The sequence below is a fragment of the Anas platyrhynchos genome, chromosome 9 (assembly GCF_047663525.1).
Source record: "Anas platyrhynchos isolate ZD024472 breed Pekin duck chromosome 9, IASCAAS_PekinDuck_T2T, whole genome shotgun sequence".
NCBI classification, from domain to species: domain Eukaryota; kingdom Metazoa; phylum Chordata; class Aves; order Anseriformes; family Anatidae; genus Anas; species Anas platyrhynchos.
Window position 1 is genome coordinate 9568056 of NC_092595.1, and position 19570 is coordinate 9587625.

General features: G+C 39.6%; 1 protein-coding gene across 1 annotated transcript; it reads left to right on the forward strand.

Moving 5' to 3' along the window:
• The first annotated feature begins 922 nt into the window (after positions 1-922).
• Positions 923-14098, forward strand: LOC101801861 (cytochrome P450 2J4). Its single transcript, XM_038183907.2, has 9 exons — positions 923-1176; positions 2373-2535; positions 3006-3155; positions 5008-5168; positions 6680-6856; positions 9294-9435; positions 11756-11943; positions 12649-12790; positions 13471-14098. Exons 1-9 carry the CDS (start codon positions 1006-1008, stop codon positions 13647-13649), a joined length of 1473 nt encoding a protein of 490 aa, XP_038039835.1. The 5' UTR covers positions 923-1005; the 3' UTR covers positions 13650-14098.
• Positions 14099-19570: the final 5472 nt, after the last annotated feature.

Here is a 19570-nt window from a genome sequence, read left to right on the forward strand (position 1 = left end):
TGGCAAAGAGCTTTGCTTCATTCAGCATTTATTCTCAACTTGCCAAGTGTGGCACATGCATGTTCTGACTGGTTCTCACTCTTAAAGAGGGATCTTTAGTTCTGGTTGTAGCTCCAGATTCCTAATAGATTTTACCCCCATTTTTTTTTCTTTTTGTTTCACTGTAGAGGTATTTTCTATATGTATATGCTTTATTTCTCGAGCAAGCTTTCTGACAATTGCTCAAAATATTCTGTAGAAGTCTCCACCCTTATTTCAAGATTGAAAAAGGAAATTCAGAGGCAAGCAAAATCCTTAATGATGTTACCTATTGCAAATAGGTTAAAAAAAAAAAAGTGAGGTTATACATTAAAATAGGTTTTAAACTAAATTTGAAAGCCTAACAAACTTTGCTTTGCGTATTGACCATTAGATACTAGTATATCTATTTTACAATAAATGTGGGCTTTAAACTTTTATCAGCCTTACCATTACCCTTTATCAGTGGCTCTCCTGGATATAGGTATAAATAGAACAGATACAAAACATTTCAAAAAGTCCAAGATTTAATATCCACTTACATTTGCATGCTCGATTTGTATGTATGGTTATTGCTTTTCTAAAAGCATTCATGAAGAATTCGTAGGAGCACACACATCCACAACTGTTTCAGAAAATTAGATGGAGAGTTTGCATGTGGAGATGTGTATCTACGTTGCATGGAAAATCTCAGCCATAGTTTAAGATACCATTCCTACAAATCCTGTGATACATATTTGATAATTGTAATCTGAATAATAAGAAGGAGAGGGATATACACCTACTAAGTACGCTTCAGCTTCAAAATGTAATGGGTGGGACAGAAAAAGAGTGGTTGATAATAAAGAGGGAGGGTTAGAGGGCGTGGAATAAATAGTTATTATATGAAATTTAGACTCTTACGAAAAAAACTGGTTGAGCAACCAGCCTTAATAGCTTCGATAGACTATTTTCAATAAAGACAAGCTGGTAAAAGCAGCAGTTAAAATGTTGACAATAAGTCAAGTTCTTATAGCCTTTGTTCTATTTCTTCTAATTATGCAGTTTGTTAAGTTGCAACGAGCACGGAGACAACTTCCTCCTGGACCAGTCCCTCTCCCAATTTTTGGGACCTTGATACAGCTGAACTTTCAGTTTAATTGTGATCTCCTCATGAAGGTATTTATTTTTGGATACTCTAATTGTTTAAAAATTTTTGTAATTTTAAATTTCTTAAGTTGTTTGCTATGTGAAAACATCCTCTCTCAAAACAGCACTGTTAACATACTTTAATTGTTTACTGGTCACTGTGATACTGTGCTTGGTTTGTTTGGCAACTGCTGACTTGGTTGACAAAATAAGAAAAAGTTATTGCAGCATAAAGTAGTTTGCCAGGCTAAGAGTATACCAGCACTGGTATTGGAGGTACTGAATAGGTGAAAATCATTATGATGCCTTTTAACCCTGAGTTTGACAAATTCATGTGAAACTTAATACCCTTTAGGGTTTAATATCTTTAGGTATATCAGAAATTAAGGTAGGGAAGAAAATACAGATTTAAGGAATGACTTTCACATCATAGATTTTTAGCTTTTTGTGCATTGGCAGTCTCTAGCTTAATCAGGAAATAGATACTTAAGATATGCTGTGTGTGTATATGCTTGTTGTACTGATGGATCTAAAAAACAAACAAACAAACCTTCCATTAATTGTTTTTTTAAGGAGTACTCCTCATCTCTATTTCATTGTTGGCTCTCTCAGTGCTTTCATAATTCTCAATAGACAACTTCATTCGCTTCTGTCACTGCCATTTGGATGAAGCCTGCCGGTTGTTGTGACCAAGCTGCAGGTTCAGACAGAAAGTAAGAACATTGTGAGACAGAATGATCTTAATCAAGTTCCAGGACCTGGATATGCAAAGTGAGGGCTGGTAGTCTTTACAAGCTAGTTACTCCTCTGATTCTATCTTCCCTTTTTGTTACTTTACTGGTACAAATGATAGAAACATTCTTGAAATAAATTCTGGAACAGAAGTTATGCATAGAAAATATCCTCTTGGACAGGGTTCTGGAAACAGAAAATGATGACTGTTGTGACTGAGCCTTGGCTTGTGTGTGGTAATGAAAGCTACCTGAGGTTTGTCAGCATACATTTGTGGCTCTGAAAAGCTGGCATATTTGTCTGTTTCCAAAAGTGAATGCTGGAAAAGACTTTCATACTTTCTCATAGATAATTGTAGTCTTATGGGAAAGATGGAGAAAATAATTCCAGGCTAGGGCTGGTCCTGTAATTAACATAAAAACAGGTTCATCCTCTGTTTGTTTGTAGTGTGTGGGATTTCACTGGTGCTTTGCTGGCTTCTCTCCCATCTACAGATGGCAAAAATTCATGGCAATGTATTCACCTTATGGTTTGGATGGGCTCCAGTGATCGTACTGAATGGATTTCAAGCAGTTAAGGATGGCATGACCACCCACCCTGAAGACGTTTCCGGGAGGCTCGTATCTCCTTTCTTCAGAGCAATGGCCAAAGGAAAAGGTGTGACTTTTTTTTTTTTTCTTTCCCCCACCATAAATATTGAACAGAAACATTGTCATGACAAATAGCAGCTCTTCTGTAGCTTGTAACCCTTTCCAACAGTACCATAGTGGCAGGGTTTGTCTGTGTCTATTTGATCCTCATCATTTCAGAACTGCCCTCGGTCCCTTACAGTCACTCCATAGCTTCACTTTTACTACCTTCAGAGAGCATCTAGAGAAGCAGCTCTCGAACTTTGAAATGTGTTTGTCTTAGATCAAGCTTAATCTTGCAATTCTTCTTACTATCCAGTTGAGTTTGTCCATTTTGGCCCTGCCCATATGCTTTCAGCATTTGCCACAGCTGTTCCTTTGTGTTCGTAGGCAATACAATAGTTTCATTATATTCTGTTGTGTAGTAAATCTTTTAAAGCAGTATTTGTATGTAATAAATATCAGCATGATAAAGAGCTCTTCCTTGAATGGATTTAGGGATTATGTTGGCAACTGGGCACACCTGGAAGCAGCAGAGGAGGTTTGCACTGAAGACTCTACGCAACCTGGGTCTGGGGAAAAGAGGTCTGGAACATCGAGTTCAAGAAGAGGCCCGCTACCTGGTAGAATTCTTTGCAAGTATGAAAGGTACCACTGTGACAAATACTGATTCTTTCCTGTCATTTGTCTGATGTAGTGTATGAACTACTCTGTCCTGCTCTGAAATCAAGGGCAGTTTCTGTTCCATAAGAGTGTGTGCCCCCTCTGAGAGTGTCTCTGGGGAATGAACTGAAAATGGAAAAAGCCCAGGCCTGTGGTTTTTTCAAGCTCAGTGGAAGGCTAGTGTTGCTCAAACTTATTTATAAAACTACAGAAACAGGGAAGCAAAACTAGTGCTTATTTATGATTTATTTAATAGAATCATAGAATGGTTAAGATGGAAAGGTATTTCTGAAGACTGTCTAGTACAACCGCTTCTCAAAGAGGAGTCAATCACAACAGGTTGTGGAGGGCCGAGTCCAGTTGGGTATTAAGAATCTTCAAGGATGGAGACTTCACAACCTCTCTGGGCAATGGTTTCAGTGATCAATCAGCCTTACAGTAAAAAAAAATAATCGTATGTTTAAGCAGAATTTCATATATTTCAATTTCTGCCATTGCCTCTTGTCCTTTACCTTATACCGCTGAGAGAAGTTTGGATCTATGTCCTTGATGTCCATCCATCAGGTATTTATACACATTTAAGATACTTCCCTGAGCATTCTAAATAGACCCATCTCTCTCAGTCTCTCTTCCATCAGAAGCTCCAGTACCTTAATCAGCGTTGTGGCCCTTCACTAGGCTTGTTTCTCTATGTTGATGTCTTGTACTGGGGAGCTGAAAACTGGACCCAGCATCCAGATGGGTCTCACCAGTGCTGATCAGAGGGGATGGCTTACCTCCCTGGGCCTGCTGGCAAGGCCTTTCCTAATGCAGCCCGATTTGACGTTGGCCTTCTTTGCCTCAAGGGCATGCTGCTGGCTCTAATATGGTGCTGGTTCATAAAGATATGGAAATATTATCAATGATGATGAGTTAAGTCTTGTAACACCATTTGCATACATTCTGTAAAGTGGTGAGTACAATCTTGTCTTCATTACATTTTATCCCGATCAACCCAGTTAGGAGTATTTGAGTTAGATTTCCCAATACTGATCATTATGCAAAATGCAAAGTAAATCAGGACATGCTGTAGCTAGCATTGTGTCAATTAAAAGAAATTAAATCCAACCAAATCCCTCGGCTTAAGAACTAGGAGAGATGGAGATGTGACCACATGTGCAGGAAAAAAATAATCTTCTGAAGTACAGAACAATAAATTGCTGATCAGAATTGTGCCTTAGGTGTTGGACAGTTGCATCAGTACAGACATAGCTACAGTTGTTTATAGTCATTTATTCTCAAGTCATAAAATTTTCTTAGGATTAGTTTTTCAAGTAATTTCTTTAAAATTAGCTACTATATTATTGACACGGTTGAAAAGAATTTCCATCATTTTATCTTACTGGAGGTTGTACATCTCTAGCAAGGTCGGACAAAATATAGTAGCCTTGCATGTATTTGTGTTTTTGCTGACTAAGTTCTCCTGTTTTCTCACAGTTCTCAGATTCCCTTTGATCTCAAGGTGTTTTCAGTCACTCACACGCTTGAGACCTATTTTGAATTTGCAGAGAGCAAATCTGCATAGATCATTTTTCCCACCTCTAATTTTGCTCAGTTGTATTGCAAAATATTTTAGCAGTCTGGCATTTCTTTAGGGTGCAAAACACATTCCTGGGATTATGGGATTGCACCATAGCTGTGAAAAATCAGTAGGATACTGCAGTTTTGTAAGAAGGTTGCTGTTTCTCTGTGAAATGCAATGCTTGCTTGAAAGTTCTTTAGGTAACCTGTAATATTCTCTCATTTCACTAAAGCAGAATATGAGACATTCAAGTGACATTTATTGTTATGGTTGCAGAAAATCCCCTGGATCCTTCTTTCCCTCTCGTTCATTCCGTCTCAAACGTGATTTGTGCTGTTGTTTTTGGACATCGCTTCTCAAGAGAGGATGAAACCTTCCGAGAGCTGATTACAGCCACAGAGCATCTATTCAAATTCGGAGGCAGCTTTATTCATCATGTAAGCAAATAACCTGTTGTCTTTGTCTGAACATGGTAGAAAGCAAGAAATGCAGATTCAAGAGGTGGCTGTTATAACAGTTTTAGAATGGGTGAGTGATGTCCCGTGCAGCTTTACTAGGCACTGTGCTGTCTCCAGGTGTGATCGTAATGCACTACAGACCAGCCTTGGTCATTTGTGTTCATTGTCCTATGTCTGAGTCCTGTGGTAAAGGTAGTTTACTCCTAAATCTTTGCAGCAAGGCAGAAGCTGATGGACTGCTCCTGGATAATATTTGTTACTCAGTTGCTCAACCCTCATGCAAAACAGAGGCCTGCCTTGGGCATCATGATTCTTAAATACTGAATGTCAGGTCTGAAAGTGTGATTCACAGTACCAAATTTAGACATTGTTTTATATACAGTCAAGGGAGAGAAGGCTGATTCAAATAGATGTTTTGCCTGTGACTTCTAGCATGGTTTAAATCATTCCAGACAGAGGGGGACCCACTCTCTGAATGCAAAGGGTACTCAGCATTAGGCAGAAAGTGGACATTGCTGTGTCCATGTTCTGGTTTCTTAACTGCATTCTCCAGTGCAGCCTCCAGTGAATACCTAATAAAGTGCTTTCTGGGAGAAAAGTGCTAACTAGGAGAGTACAAACAAGATAAGCTCAGCAAAATGAAGACAGAGAAAAAAATTCTGCTGGTGAACAAATTAGGGGATGATATTTTGAGCAGGAAAATAATTACTAAGAGAAAATACACTGAAGATGCAAGAACTATGTATACAAATTACCAAGGCATAAATATATGCTGAAATTCAGAATGATCTTTCTAGCTTTAAGAGTAGCTGGAAAACAGCTATTGTTAGGCCAGATTTTCCCAAACAGTAAGAGAAGGGTAAAATTCATCTGGTTGTGTCATCTAACCCCTTCTTTTCTAGAGGAGAGCACTCAAAATGTCATGTAGCTGTTTCTCAGCTTTTCTGGGTTTCAGATGGGTAGTAGATGTTTCAAGTTTTATGGAGGGCTCTTTGAGATCTCTTTTGGTAGAGACTGCTTTGGGGAAAAATTGAATTTGTATAGCCAATCCTTTTGGGGACACCTTTGCATGTCCTGGTGAGATGAGAGGGCAGTTTGCAATGGCTTTGCTTCTTCATTTCCTGGTATTCTCCACTGGAGGGCAGGACCTCACTTTTAAAATGCCTGAACGTAGTTTATTCCAGTTTAATACATGAGTTGAATAATTGAATAAATGAATACAGTTCGTTCTAATTATAATCATTCTAATTTGGCTGTTGGCTGAGCTTGAAAGCCTTTGTAACTCTGAATCTTACTATTAACACAGCCAGAAATTATATGGTATGCCGTTTCATAACTTGAAAACATAAGTATACTCTTTCTCAGAATATTTTACTAACGATGCCAAAAACGCATGCTAACATGAATATTAACTTCTCTTTTTAGTAGGTCTAAAATGCATTTTCTAGTGACAGAGTCTTTGTGGTACCTCTTGTATATCACTCCTGCAGCTGTATGAAATCTTCCCCTGGCTGATGTGCCGTCTCCCCGGTCCTCATAAGAAGGCATTGTCTTGCTATGATGTCCTGAGCTCTTTTACAAGGAGAGAGATCAGAAACCACAAGGAGAGTGAGATACCAGATGAGCCACAGGATTTCATTGACTTTTACCTAGCTCACATTGAAAAAGTAAGTGTTTGTTCTGCTTCATTGTACAATTCATAGGGTATAAATTGAGGTAGATCATTAAATCATCCCATCTGAGCCCTTTTCTCACAATCTATTACTTGTCATAGACATCCTGTTGTGAATCCAGTAACCTGACATTTGCTAAGTCCTTTCTGATTATTGATAAACTGCATCATCTTACAATTCTTTCACTAAAGGGTGGGTTAACACACCACATTTTTTTCTCAGTGGCACAAGTTACAGAATTATTTGTGGCCTACTTGAAAGAATGCTGAATTTGGAAGCAGACCACAGGAGAGCTGGGAAGAGTTGGGATGTTCTGGGTAGGATATTTGGCAGGTAAGGGTTTGTCAAGACAGGTTGCTGCAAGAGGTCAACTGGATTTCGAGATCATTGTGTAGGGATTCTAGGAGTCAGCAGTACTTCAGATCAGCCTGGAGAAGAGGAGAGTGCCAGGGATCTGTGAAATTTGAAGCATACAAAGGGAACCGGGGTAACTTATTGCATTTTGGGTATGTAGGTGTAGTGGAGGGATGCGGGCATTGGTAGGGTTTTGAAAGGCTGTAGAAGGCTTGTATAAGCTGAGTGATATCTCTCTTTATTGACTTTCCCATGATGACTTTCTTCTTTGATTCTCTTGGGAACCAGATCCCCTTCCTAATCTCTGGACTAGCAGCTACCCTTCCCATCTGCAACTCCTTCTTGCCTTCACTTTTTCTTTCTCCTTTTGTCCCCTATAGCAGGCCACATTCCTCCTGTTCTGCTTGGTGATAGGAAGAAAAAGGAGAAAGAGGAGTTGGAAAGATGAGACAGGTGCGACAGGGGGGCTGACAAGGCAAGCATGGCTTAGGGATCCAAATGAGATATCCAGGGTGAGGATATCTATTCTTGCAGCCCCTGCACATGGGAGTAGTGGCTGCTGCTCCTGGGTGGCAGTGCTTCCCCACAGGGATGGCTGGTGCCCCTTGCACCACGATCGTGTGCTGGTTGCAGCAAGAAAAGCAATGCAGCCATATCAGGCTGTAAGCACCCACCCATCCATCATCTCCTCCTGGCACACCGAAAACTGGTCTGCTGCCCTGGGCTGCTGCCTGCCTTGTGTAGTCCCTTGAGATGGCTCTGCTGCTGTGCTCATCACACTGCAGAGACATGCACCCAGGGAAGAATCTCTGTTAGCCAGTTCTGTTGGCCAGCTCTTTCGTCTTCTAGCATGTGTCTTATGAATACTTCATGGTGCTTGATTTCGTATTGTAGGGAACAAAAGCAGCTATTGTGTGGAACTCCAAGTATATTGCAACTGTGAAATTGTCACTGTGGTCCAGGGTGGTAATTCCATCAAAGAAACAAATCAGACCCCCTTGCCAAGATCGGTTTTCTGTACAGTGATAAATAGTATTAATTCGTATTTCTGTCTGGTATTTCTTTATTAATTGATTCCTACATCAGCTGGTATATATATATTTGTCTAGGGTGGATGTCAGCCTAACTGGCTTTTAGTTCCTTGGATCCTCTTGCTTTCATTTTTTCGATACTGGCACAATTTTAACACATCTGGCCTTCTGAAGCGTTTAACTGCTTCTAAAGTCTTTCAATGCTGTTGCAAGATTTATGAAACCTGAACCTCAGTGGACCAGAAATTGTTTTAGTGAGCTCTTTTGGGACTCTGCTCAGTGAAAATCATCCGAGTTTATTTATTTACAAAAAATAAAAAATAAAGAGCTGTCTGTAGTAGATATGTAGGAGCAATACAAAAAGACTAGATGATATTAAAACAGGAAAAAATGTCCTTCCCACTTTCTATTTTGCTCCATTGGCAAAAGAAAGGTTCAAGATCCCTGAGCATAACCTCTCTAAATGTAGACAATGAATTCTCAAAAAATATGACAATGTTCTTTCCTGATTTCATCATACATATGCATGTCCTTGCACTTCTAACTGCAAACTGTAAAACCCCAGAGCAGCTGTACACGAGTCATTGCGGCCCTCCAGTGGGGCAGAAGCCTGAAGAACACAGGTTAAGAACCATTACTTTTGTCAGCCAGAGTTCTTTATCTGGTCACTGTAAAAAAAGAAAAAAAAGCTAAGGGATGGAATATGACTGGGGGCCTGATGACATCCTGGTACACATCTTCAGAGCAACAGCCATTTATGAAACATTCCAAATGCACTACTATTTGCACAAGTAATCCAACAAGATTTTTTTTTCTGTAGATAAACATAATTTAGCTTCATGATCATGGACAGAGTAAACATACCTAGTCCAGTTGTGAAATGTTAGCTTTTTGTATTAACAATCATCTTTGGTGTCTCATGTTCTTTATCTGTCTCTCTGGTTTGAACTAGCGCAGCCTGGAACCAATGATAACATCACATTGAATCCTATTCAGATTTTCCTAACTTTTATGAATAAACCTCTACTTTTTCTTATTGTTTGCAGTCCAAAGATGAACCCAGGTCTACCTACAATGAAGAAAACATGGTTTATTCTATAAATGACCTTTTCTTGGGTGGATCGGAGACAACAAGCACTACTTTGAACTGGGGTCTGATCTATATGGTGGCAAATCCAGACATTCAAGGTAAGAGGAAGTGGATAAGCATAACACAGATGTTTTTGATGCAATAGAACAGCACATTTATAATGTTTTAATGGATCAGAGATTATTCCTAGGCACTGATATATGGTTAGTGGAACACAGACCTTTTTATACTGGTAGATCTGTGCTAGGCAGCACTGGTAGATCCAGAATTTCTGTATATAAACTCTTACAGCAGCTGCAGCCATAAGGCAGTTCCCAGAAAAGTTAACAGTTTGGGAAGTAGGGATCTGAACAGGAGGCTGTGGCTAATTGAGATGTAGGGGTTGAGGTCTTTGGAGGAATGAAGATTGTGGTATGATCGTCCATGCAGTAGGAGGGCTGGAGTTGCTCTTTGGGAAGCCAAAGTGCTTGCACACATTGCTGGAAGGAACGGTGGCCTCTGCTGCAGCCACTGGTGAGCTGCTGATGGTATTTCAGGAAACTGAATTGGGTCCTGTCTCATACAGCAGTAAACATGACTGATGGCTGAAAACAACAAACCAGAAACTGATGTGTCTTGGGGAACTTCGATTCTGCTTTGTGTTGGCCAAGTAGCAAAACCGGGGGCTAAAAACTGGGTAAAGATAATCAGCTAAAGCTAAACTGGCAGCTTTTTACTTTTGTTTATCAGTCAATTTCTGAGCCCAAGATGTCAATTTAAGGGTGTCAATTTAATCAGTGATTAAATTAACTCTGTAATGTATTTGAGTTTCTTGCAACAGAAATGATTCCAGGTGGGCGGAGAATTTGATGGTTATCTGTTACGTCTATGTACTTTTTAGTTCATTTTAAAGTTTGTCTTTTAAGTACCACTCACTTTCATAAAGCACTAAATGAAAACCAAAGAGAGAATCATTTCTTATGCTGGATAACAGAAAACCCATTGTTACATAGCAGAATAGGTACAAATACCCAGAAAAGAATAGGATTTTAAATGGAGAAAAGAGATGAAGATAAGAAAAATTGCTTAACATCTAGCTGTCAGACAAGAAGGTTTACTTAATCTCATGTTATTGCATGTTTATTATCACCTGCTGTAATTAAGGTTATGAAAGTGCTGACTCACCTAAATAATTTCACTTATCTAAATATAATACCCTGCACATCCTTGGGAAAGCAGGGTGTGTGCAGAATGATCCATCCCTGGTTTCTTGAGTCATATATGTCATCTAGACTCTCGTAATGAGCAGACACCAGTACATCTGTCTTCCATTCATTGCTGTCTTCGTTTTGATCCCCTTCATACTTTTGCCTGCATTGACACCCGGTGACAATGTTATACAGTTCCATGATGTACCTACCATACAGAAAAGTTTGTCCTTTTGCCTAATTATTGAAGTGTTCTCTGAACTACCAGAACAGAGGTGCATGCTTATAGTTTTGTAGTTACTGATCTCTTCAAAGTGTTCTGAATCCTGAAGTAGCCATGTGCTTGGTTTTGTAAGATAGCTGTTCATAGAAAAAAAAATTAACTTTACTTTAAAAATCTTTCTGGTTATGTATTTTAAATTCCACAAGGTACCTATCTGTTGTCAGGGTCTGCCTAACCTAGTTTTGTGACAGGCTGCTGGCAGTTACTGAGCAGGCTTCATGTGAATGAGCACAAAAGGAACAATGCAGAATGCTCTACTGTGCATTTTAGTGCTGCTTTAAAGGCCCTGGAAAAAGACTAGATGATTTATAAATCTAAGGCATCTTTTTATTATGTGTGTGCTGCTTCTCTTGAAGTTTACAGAACAAAATTTATACTTTTGTTAATTCTCCCAACGCTTCTGTGCCAGAAGTAATTTAAATTGTATTATTCTTGACAAACTGACATGTGCCAAGAAGCAGATCTCATTTTTTTTAAAGGGATTTGGACATCATTCTAGTTGGCATTGCTTCACTTAACACGTCCTGCATAAGACCCATTTTGTTTTAACAGGAATTAGCTTCTTAAGGCCCAGATTCACCTCACTTGAATTCCAGACAGCTCTGATCTTACTGGCTGTAAGTGCCCGAGGCACCTAGCCAAAGGAAAACGCAAAGATAAATCAGTTATCTACTGCATTTAAGCATTAGTGAGGCAATGCTTAGTTTTAAAATTCTGAGCAACAAATGTCTTCCCTTAATATACCATCAAATAACATCAGACCCAGAAGTAGAGCTTCTCATGTTTCAGCTGTTGGAGCACCTCCCTAACCTTATTTTCTTTATTTATATTTTTGCATTAATTTCGCTGCTCTCTCAGTAGTTCCAAATAGAAAATGTATTTGAAAATGGTATTAGTGAAAATGCTTCTTACATTTTTCCACCTGAAATGGCGACTATTTCTCCACAGAGAAAGTGCAGAAGGAGCTGGATGCGGTTCTGGGTCCTTCCCAGTTAATCTGCTATGAGGATCGGAGAAAACTACCCTACACGAATGCTGTGGTTCATGAGATCCAGCGCTTCAGCAACATCATTTCAGTTGGCATGCCCAGAGTGTGTGTGAGGAACACAACATTGCTGGGTTTTCCCCTCAAAAAGGTACAGTTTCTCACAGTTGCTACAGACCTTTCCTGTGTAAGTAGAGCGAGGTACAGATTCACATCTATTTGTACCAAGGCTTTTCCCTCAACAGGAATGGGGTTAGATTCCTCTGGGTGAGAATCTGAATGGGAAGGAGGACAAGAAGCCATTTACCAGGCTGTGATAAGTGATGCTGCTCTTGGGGGAGGGTTATCGGTGTGAAAGATGCCAGTGGGTGAAAGAGGGGTCTATAGCAAATGTTTCTACAAACGGGTGAAGACAAAACCTGAAGATTTATCCTGAAGGATACTGTGATTGATTTTTTGCTGATAAGGCATTTGACTTAAACTGATTTGAAAGATTTGACTGAATTTTTCTCCCAGGAAGCCCATAAAAGATCAAGGAAAAAGCATTAAGGTTTGCAACTAGCTTTCATCAAAGAGACTGAATCACAGAAATATTAGAAATATTAGAAGTGAAAATGGTAAAAATATTATTCTATTGACATGGCCACTTCCACTCTTAGGCTTGGACTGACATTTTGAATCAAAACTACTTTCCATTCCTCACAGTTCTTCGCTTCCTGCTGGGGAAATGAACTTACCAGCCTACAACACTGAACACTGAAAATAAACAATGACTCATGCTCGTCTCACCTATCAGTTTCTGGCTGCTGGAGGAAGATTGACAGCCAGAAATGAATTAGTGTTTTTCCACTTTCAGGGCAGCATAGTTCTTCCAAATATTGCTTCTTCTTTGTACGACCCCGAGCACTGGGAAACACCTCGACAGTTCAACCCTGGCCATTTCTTGGATAAGGATGGAAACTTTGTGAGCCAAGAAGCCTTTTTACCATTCTCAATAGGTAAATTTACCAACAGCACAAATTTGAATGGTTTGAGTTGAGACTGTATAATTAAGATGTCAGTTGAAAACCTTTCGGTCATCTCTTATAAGCGTCTTTGTGAAAACTGTGATAAAATCAAAATGATTATTTTCAGTAACATTTCCCAATCCACCTGGAAACATCTACTAAAAATTCTACTGAGCAAATAATTATATGGAAAATCAGAGACATGCTGAGAAATGCATACATCTAACCTGTCCTATTTTTGGAGGGAAACTCTCTGCTAGTAATTATGGTTATTCATCTGGGGCATACATTTCAACTCCAGGCATATATTTGAAAAGCACTTGTAAGCAGCTGTGCTGCTGCTTTATGCATAAAAAACTGGAGCATATCTCCCAGGAAGAACATTTCTTTATTCTTCATTTACATGACTGAATGAATTTCTTTTCAGTTGTCAGTCAGGTAAAGGTAAGGTTTTTGAGGTAATTGAAGCAAAACTCATAGCAGAGGGGGTGCTCAGATATCTACAGCTGTAGATAGGATTCTTTAAAAGGAAATTTTGTGTCATTGTTTGCATTAAGTTCTAAAGAAATTCCAGACTCAGCAAAAATACGTTTGCTTTGTGTGAGAATGAATTTGATTGTTTTTGAGTTCAGGGTGATTCGCTCACTGTCCTTTCCCTCTTCCGTCTGCAGGGCACCGAGTGTGTTTGGGGGAGCACCTAGCAAGGACCGAGCTCTTCATTTTCTTTGCCAACCTGCTCCGGGCATTCACCTTCCAACTTCCCGAGGGAGTGACAAAGATCAACACAGAGCCAATTTTGGGGGGCACGCTGCAGCCCCACCCATACAAGGTTTGTGCCATTCCACGCTAGGCTGCAGCACATCGCAGACAACCTGCTAAGCAATCCTACTTTTGTGAATATGTTCACGTGGATGAACATGTAACTTTTTCTGGCTCCAGAAGTGCCCCCTTTGTCTACATCAGATGATTTTTTTTCACACCTGTTATGTGCTCTTGAAGATGATCTCTTTTTTAATTGAAATTATTCTTTTGCTCTGGAGCACACCATTGTTCTCAGCCTTGAAGACATCATGAAGTTGCTGTCCATGTGGGCAGATTTAGAGACTGTGCACTGGTGAGCAAATGATAAAACTGACTGTAGACTTCAAAAATTAAATTGTTAACACTGAGTTATCCTGTTGTCAAAACTTATGTAGTTTGGAAAACCATATGTGGAAAATGCTGCCTCTTTATATTACTGTCATCACTCATAATGTGTTGGTCAACTTTTTGTTGATGGTCACTAATAAAATATAAGAAGGAAAAAATTAGCAGCCATTTTTATTTATGAATTATTTACAGTTCACTGTGAATTTTGAGATTTGAGCATATATATATATATATAAATTGTGTCTTTAAATCTGCCAGAGATTATTTGGTGGGAGCACAGCAGAGAAGAGGTACAGGCTGAACTCTGTCACAGAGTGAAGATACAGAGATTTCTTTCAGGGCAGATAGTTTTAATGTTTTTAAATGCTGCCATGTTAATTTTTGGAAAGTCCTTTGTAGTAGAGCAATTATTTACTCCTGTTCTGTGGTTGATTCCTGTCAGGATCAGCACTGGGTAGTTTCTAGGGCAAGTGCAGGGAGCTCCTCAAAGGACCTACTTGAATTACAGAGCCTGCTGGAATTAGAGCTGTTGGTAAATTGAAAAATATACATGGAAGACACCAGAGATGCTTTGTAATCGCCTCAGAAGTTCAGTGATATACCTGAAGCTACAAAGGCTTCCTGCATACACAAAATACTAGTCAAATCCAATTAAAGAGCCTATAATAGTAGAAAAGGAGGGGAAAAAAAGGTTCCTGTGGTGAATATAAATTTATTTATGTTGTCTGAAACAGACTTGTAAAATGTAAGTGAACTTGTCCTTCATTAATATTCCTGTTTCATTGTGAGAGGATAGGACAGCTATACAGATGATGATCTGTTAAATCAGTCATCACTAGATGTCAGCCACTGTGTCATTGAGATGAGTTTAGGCAGTCTACAATGCATTACAAATTAAGATCTGTCTCATTATTTCTAATTCAATAGCTGATGGAACATGGCATCAAAATAGTAAGGCACTTGATATTTAGCTGTTATTAAATTAAATGGCAGAATAGCGCTAGTAAAATATGGAAGATCACATTCTGACATTTTATTTGACTGAAAACTGAGCGCCCTGTTAAAAACTGATGTCAAAGTCTCCGTGGATCTGCGTGTACATGGATAGATAAGGCAAAGCAGAAAACGCTGTGATTTGGGGGTGCTGGGGCTGTCATTGCTTCTTAAAAATGAAGCAGGAAACAGTGGTAGCATTACAAGCGTTAACACCATTGCTATGTGATGCTGTCACTCTTGAAGGCCAGATGCTTCTCCAGATACACTTTCAAAAGGGAAGCTCATAAATAGGCCTGAGGTGGAAAGTTGTCTGGGAAAGCGTGCATGAAGCCAAAGCAAGTTGAGCTGCCTGCGCCCCTGGGAATGACACAGCCCAAAACAATGGATGTAACTCCTACTTGTCTGCATGCTCAAGAAGAGATGCTCAGGGCACTTTATATGAAAATTATAGATCGTACACGGGTAGGTTATTTACACATATTTATCTGAGACAGGCTGCGCTCGCTGCGGATTTTTAATTCCTTTGTGCACAGCTGCCTGGAGAGGAGACCCCAGCCCACGAGATGTGGCAGCAGGACATCAACAAGAAGCTCACAGCGGGGACATGGGGGTCTAAGCTGGGATCTACCAGGGCACAGCAGGTGGGGAAGAGGAGGGATGCTTGTCAGAGCCTTGTCTTCTCTGTTCTTGCCTGACCTATTTAAAAAGGGATTCACTGAAATTCATGTTCTGATATACCCTGGTCTTTCTGAGCACAAAGGACATTGAAAGCCCGGCTGGTGTTGTCACAGAAGGCCAACAAAGCTGAGAGCAAAGTGAGTCCAGACACAGAAGATGTGCTATAAAGGAAAATGTAGAAAATGCAGAGAGGCAAAGCTGAAGCTGCTGGGTTCGGCTTGCTCTTGGAGAGGCTCAGAGCCTTACAGTACTGCAGTGCTCCTCTCTCTGCACTGAATTCTGCAAAGCCAGAGAAGTGATTTGGTGGGGGTGGCCTCACTGCATCTAGGTCAACTTTTTTTTTTTTCTTTTTTTCTTTTTTTTTTTTTTTTTTTTTCTTCCCAAAATCAGGTGGAAATGAAAGGTTTCTGTGAGAGTTTTAACTTTGTTAAAATATAATTATCTCAAAATTAACATGTAAAATGTTTTCACATTCACAGATCTGTATTCAATAGAGAAAACATTTTGCTAGAGGTAAGAGGTTAGGAAAAGTGGATCACAGTACAGAGACCTTTTTTAAATACACCTTGTTCACCTTGTTTAGCAATCTCTTTTTTATTTTATTTTTTTATTTTATTTTATTTTATTTTTTATCCTGGTAAGAATAAAAAACAAGAATCCTAAGGAAAGGAGAAAGTAAGAAAAACAAAGCCTATCTAGGAAGAGAGCCTTAGAGTTAGCAAGTTACTGTTTTTCCTGTATCAGCTGGAAGACATTAAGTAACAAGGAGTTGAGAGGACTGGGTAAATCTTTAGTAGCTCCAATTATTTATCTTCTAGTTGTCTGCTTTCCAAACTTAAAACAGATCAGTGTTTGCTTTCTTCTATATCAGCTACAAAACGTGACAACAACCACCATGAACTCTGGGAAAAGATCACAGAACAGGAGCATGTAAAATGCTTTGGGAGGAGACGGGTCACTGCAAAACAAATATTCAAGCACTTATATCATACATCCTTCTGGGGAGCAGGCAGGGCGGCTGGCTGTGTAGCTGTGTTAGAAAACGAGGATATACATTCAGTGCCAAGGTGCTTGAGCTGGCTGTGAATGACCTTGCTGGGGGAGCAGAAGCCAGCTCAGCCCTGCAGAGCTCGCCCACTGCCTGCCCTGGTTTGCAGTGGAGCAATCAGTCCAGGCAGGAATTTTCCTTTCCGCAGCGAGCTGCTTCCTGACATTGAAGCTAACTCTTGAAAAGCCAGCTTGATGTTTCCACTCTGTGCTGTGACGTATCTGCAGGAAAATAGCGTGCCTTTTACACCTTTTTGAAGTATTCCCCTTCATCAATGTGAAGAACATGGCTCCTGTGAAAGAATGAGTAGGGCAAGAGCAAAAGGTAAAGTGGGGTGGAGTTATTTACCACAGACTGCCACATTACTAAGGAAATAATTCTTGCCTTTGTTTTCCTGAGCCTTAATAAGCATATTCCAGCATCTGCAGGGTGTCAGAAGCACGGACTGAAGTGAATGCTTCTGCACTCTCTCATTCCTTTAAGAGTTCACCAGTCAATATCAAAATAAAATTAAAATTTCAACTGCTGGGTGTGTTCCCTGGCAGATTTGCTCCATGCCTCTTTAAAGTTTGCATGCAAAGTAAATACAAGTTATAAAGAATAATAATTCTGTATTTCAGTAGTAAAATGAGGACCACGGAAAGTGCTGGTTTCTTAAAACCGCGGTACATCAAGGAGGCTCTTTGGCAGATGGACAATTTAATGCCCTTCTTGGCTTCAGTGAAAATGGTAATGGTGATCCAGAGGAAAATACATTTAACACCCATGACAGTCATGGGAGATTTGTGTCTAGATTAGGTAAAAGAGGTTAGAAAATAACTGGATAAATGGGATGTTTTCAAATTGGCTAGGCTGATTTGTCCCAGGGCACTCAGGGACCGGTATTAACCTCAGAGCAATTAGCAATTATCTACGAGAACCTGTGGAGGATGGGAAAAGGTCAAACGTTTATTTATCTTCAAAAGGTAGGAGAAGTTGCGGAGTTATAAATCAGTCAGCCTGATTGCACTTCTGAGAACATCCTGGCAAAAATAATCAAGTTGTAGGCACTGGGAGGCAAACAGAAATAGTCTGTAGTCACCAAATAATGTCAAACTTAGTTTTATTTTGAGGAGAGATGCCATTAATGTAATTTACTGCTCTTCATTGTGGCTTTGGCACAATCTCAGAAAGAAACTAGGGAAACATGGGGTATGGGAAGCTTTGCAGAACTTAATGGAAAACTATGGGAATGCTTATGGATGGTACCCTGTCAAACTGGAAAGAGGCACTGAAAGGGATTCTGGTCTACATTTAGTTCTATTCAGTGTTTACTCAAGGACCTTGTTAGTCAACCTAAACACAGAGCCTGGTTAGGCCTAATTTCTCGAGGTTATCAGATCCCAAACTGCTGCCTGGAGCAAGGCGAGAAATGTATTCCCAAACTTGTCATGGCTCACAGAAACTTTAAGGCCTTAACTTTAAAACACCATTTTATTTGGCCTTTTATTTTTATGATTATGAATGTATGAAGGCTGTGATAACACTGATATTTCTCCTTATTGGCTCTAATGTCAGATATTTGGAAAGGTGAGATGACCCTGTTCCAGAACCACTTGTCCTTCCCTCCTTCCTTTCTAGCAGTAGGGCCAGTTTTCCCCAGGGAGTTTCTCTGGCAATTTTTATTGAGCATTAAGTTCTCACGGAGCAGCAAATCACAGCAGAAAAAAGGCATTTTAAATTTGCAGTGACTCAAAATGCCTCTGTAAGCCAGAGTATTCCAATTCAAGTTTGATGTCCAGATCTATAATATTTTCTTTCAGTTTTCTTGAATAAAAGATTTAGTGGGGAAAATAGAACATGTTCATTACAAACAAGTATTCTGAGGTGTTATTTGTAACTATATTTTTCCATTCAGATTTTTTTCTATTCAGATCACCAACCTAAAAGCTCCTGATGAACTTTTTTTTTTCCCTTATTGAAAAACTTATGAACTTGTAACAATATCTGTGAACAAATCTCAGCCAATGTTATTTTTAGCCAATACCCCAGGAGCTATTTATTTGCTATCCCGCAGACTGAGATCCTAATATTAAAGAAATAACAATAATACAATTGTAGCTCTTTCCCTCAATAGTTTCTGAGATGCAGCAGGTGAGGCAGGGGATGAGATAATAATACAAGTATGTTCTGGGGTCAGCTGGTGATGTGATGATATTCTACAAGGAATGCACTTTAAGGAGCACTGCAGAGAAAATGACTGTATGAATGATGTTATTCCAGAGCTATAAGAGAAGGTCATACAATTAAAAGTGGAGAATATCTTCTATACCCTGCAAACATTTTGAACTAAAATTTTTGACTATTTTGTATTCTATGAGTTTTTGATAGTATTCCAAGGAGTTATTTAAAATGTTTATTCCAATGATGCAATCACGTATGTATAGCCCCTGCCTTGTAAATTCCTCTTGGATTGCCACCTGCAAGCTATGGATGACTGTAGCTTGCCATATAATGAAGGTGGCTTCCCTTAACCTGTTTTGAGCAGTTTTCAGCAGGAACAAACATCACAGTCACCACCCTCCATAATTACTGAGGGCATCAGTAGCTTTGGCACTCACGGACAGAAAACAACATCCTGTAGAAATGCAGACCGCTTTTAAATGACGTTACAAGTTTTAAGACTGAGTTATGGGACCTGCAGACAAGAGATGCACAGGATTTCAGGGTCACCACTGTCAGAAATCACTGTGGCCTGAGTCATGGCAGAAAAGGACACATCTTTGCAGGAGTTTAAATCACTGCTTAAATCTAGATGTTTGGTGCATGTGCTCAGTCTGATGATGTAGTTAATGGAAGCTGTCTCTGTTCAGCCTTGAACCTGCTCAGGAAGAACATTAGCAGCAGCTAGAGAGAGTGGG

Excerpts from the sequence above, each read along its gene's own strand:
- LOC101801861 (XM_038183907.2), top strand. The coding sequence starts at position 1,006 with ATGTTGACAATAAGTCAAGTTCTTATAGCCTTTGTTCTATTTCTTCTA. Across the intron at positions 2,536-3,005 it reads AGCAATGGCCAAAGGAAAAG|GGATTATGTTGGCAACTGGG; the intron begins GTGTGACTTTTT and ends GAATGGATTTAG. Across the intron at positions 3,156-5,007 it reads ATTCTTTGCAAGTATGAAAG|AAAATCCCCTGGATCCTTCT; the intron begins GTACCACTGTGA and ends TTATGGTTGCAG.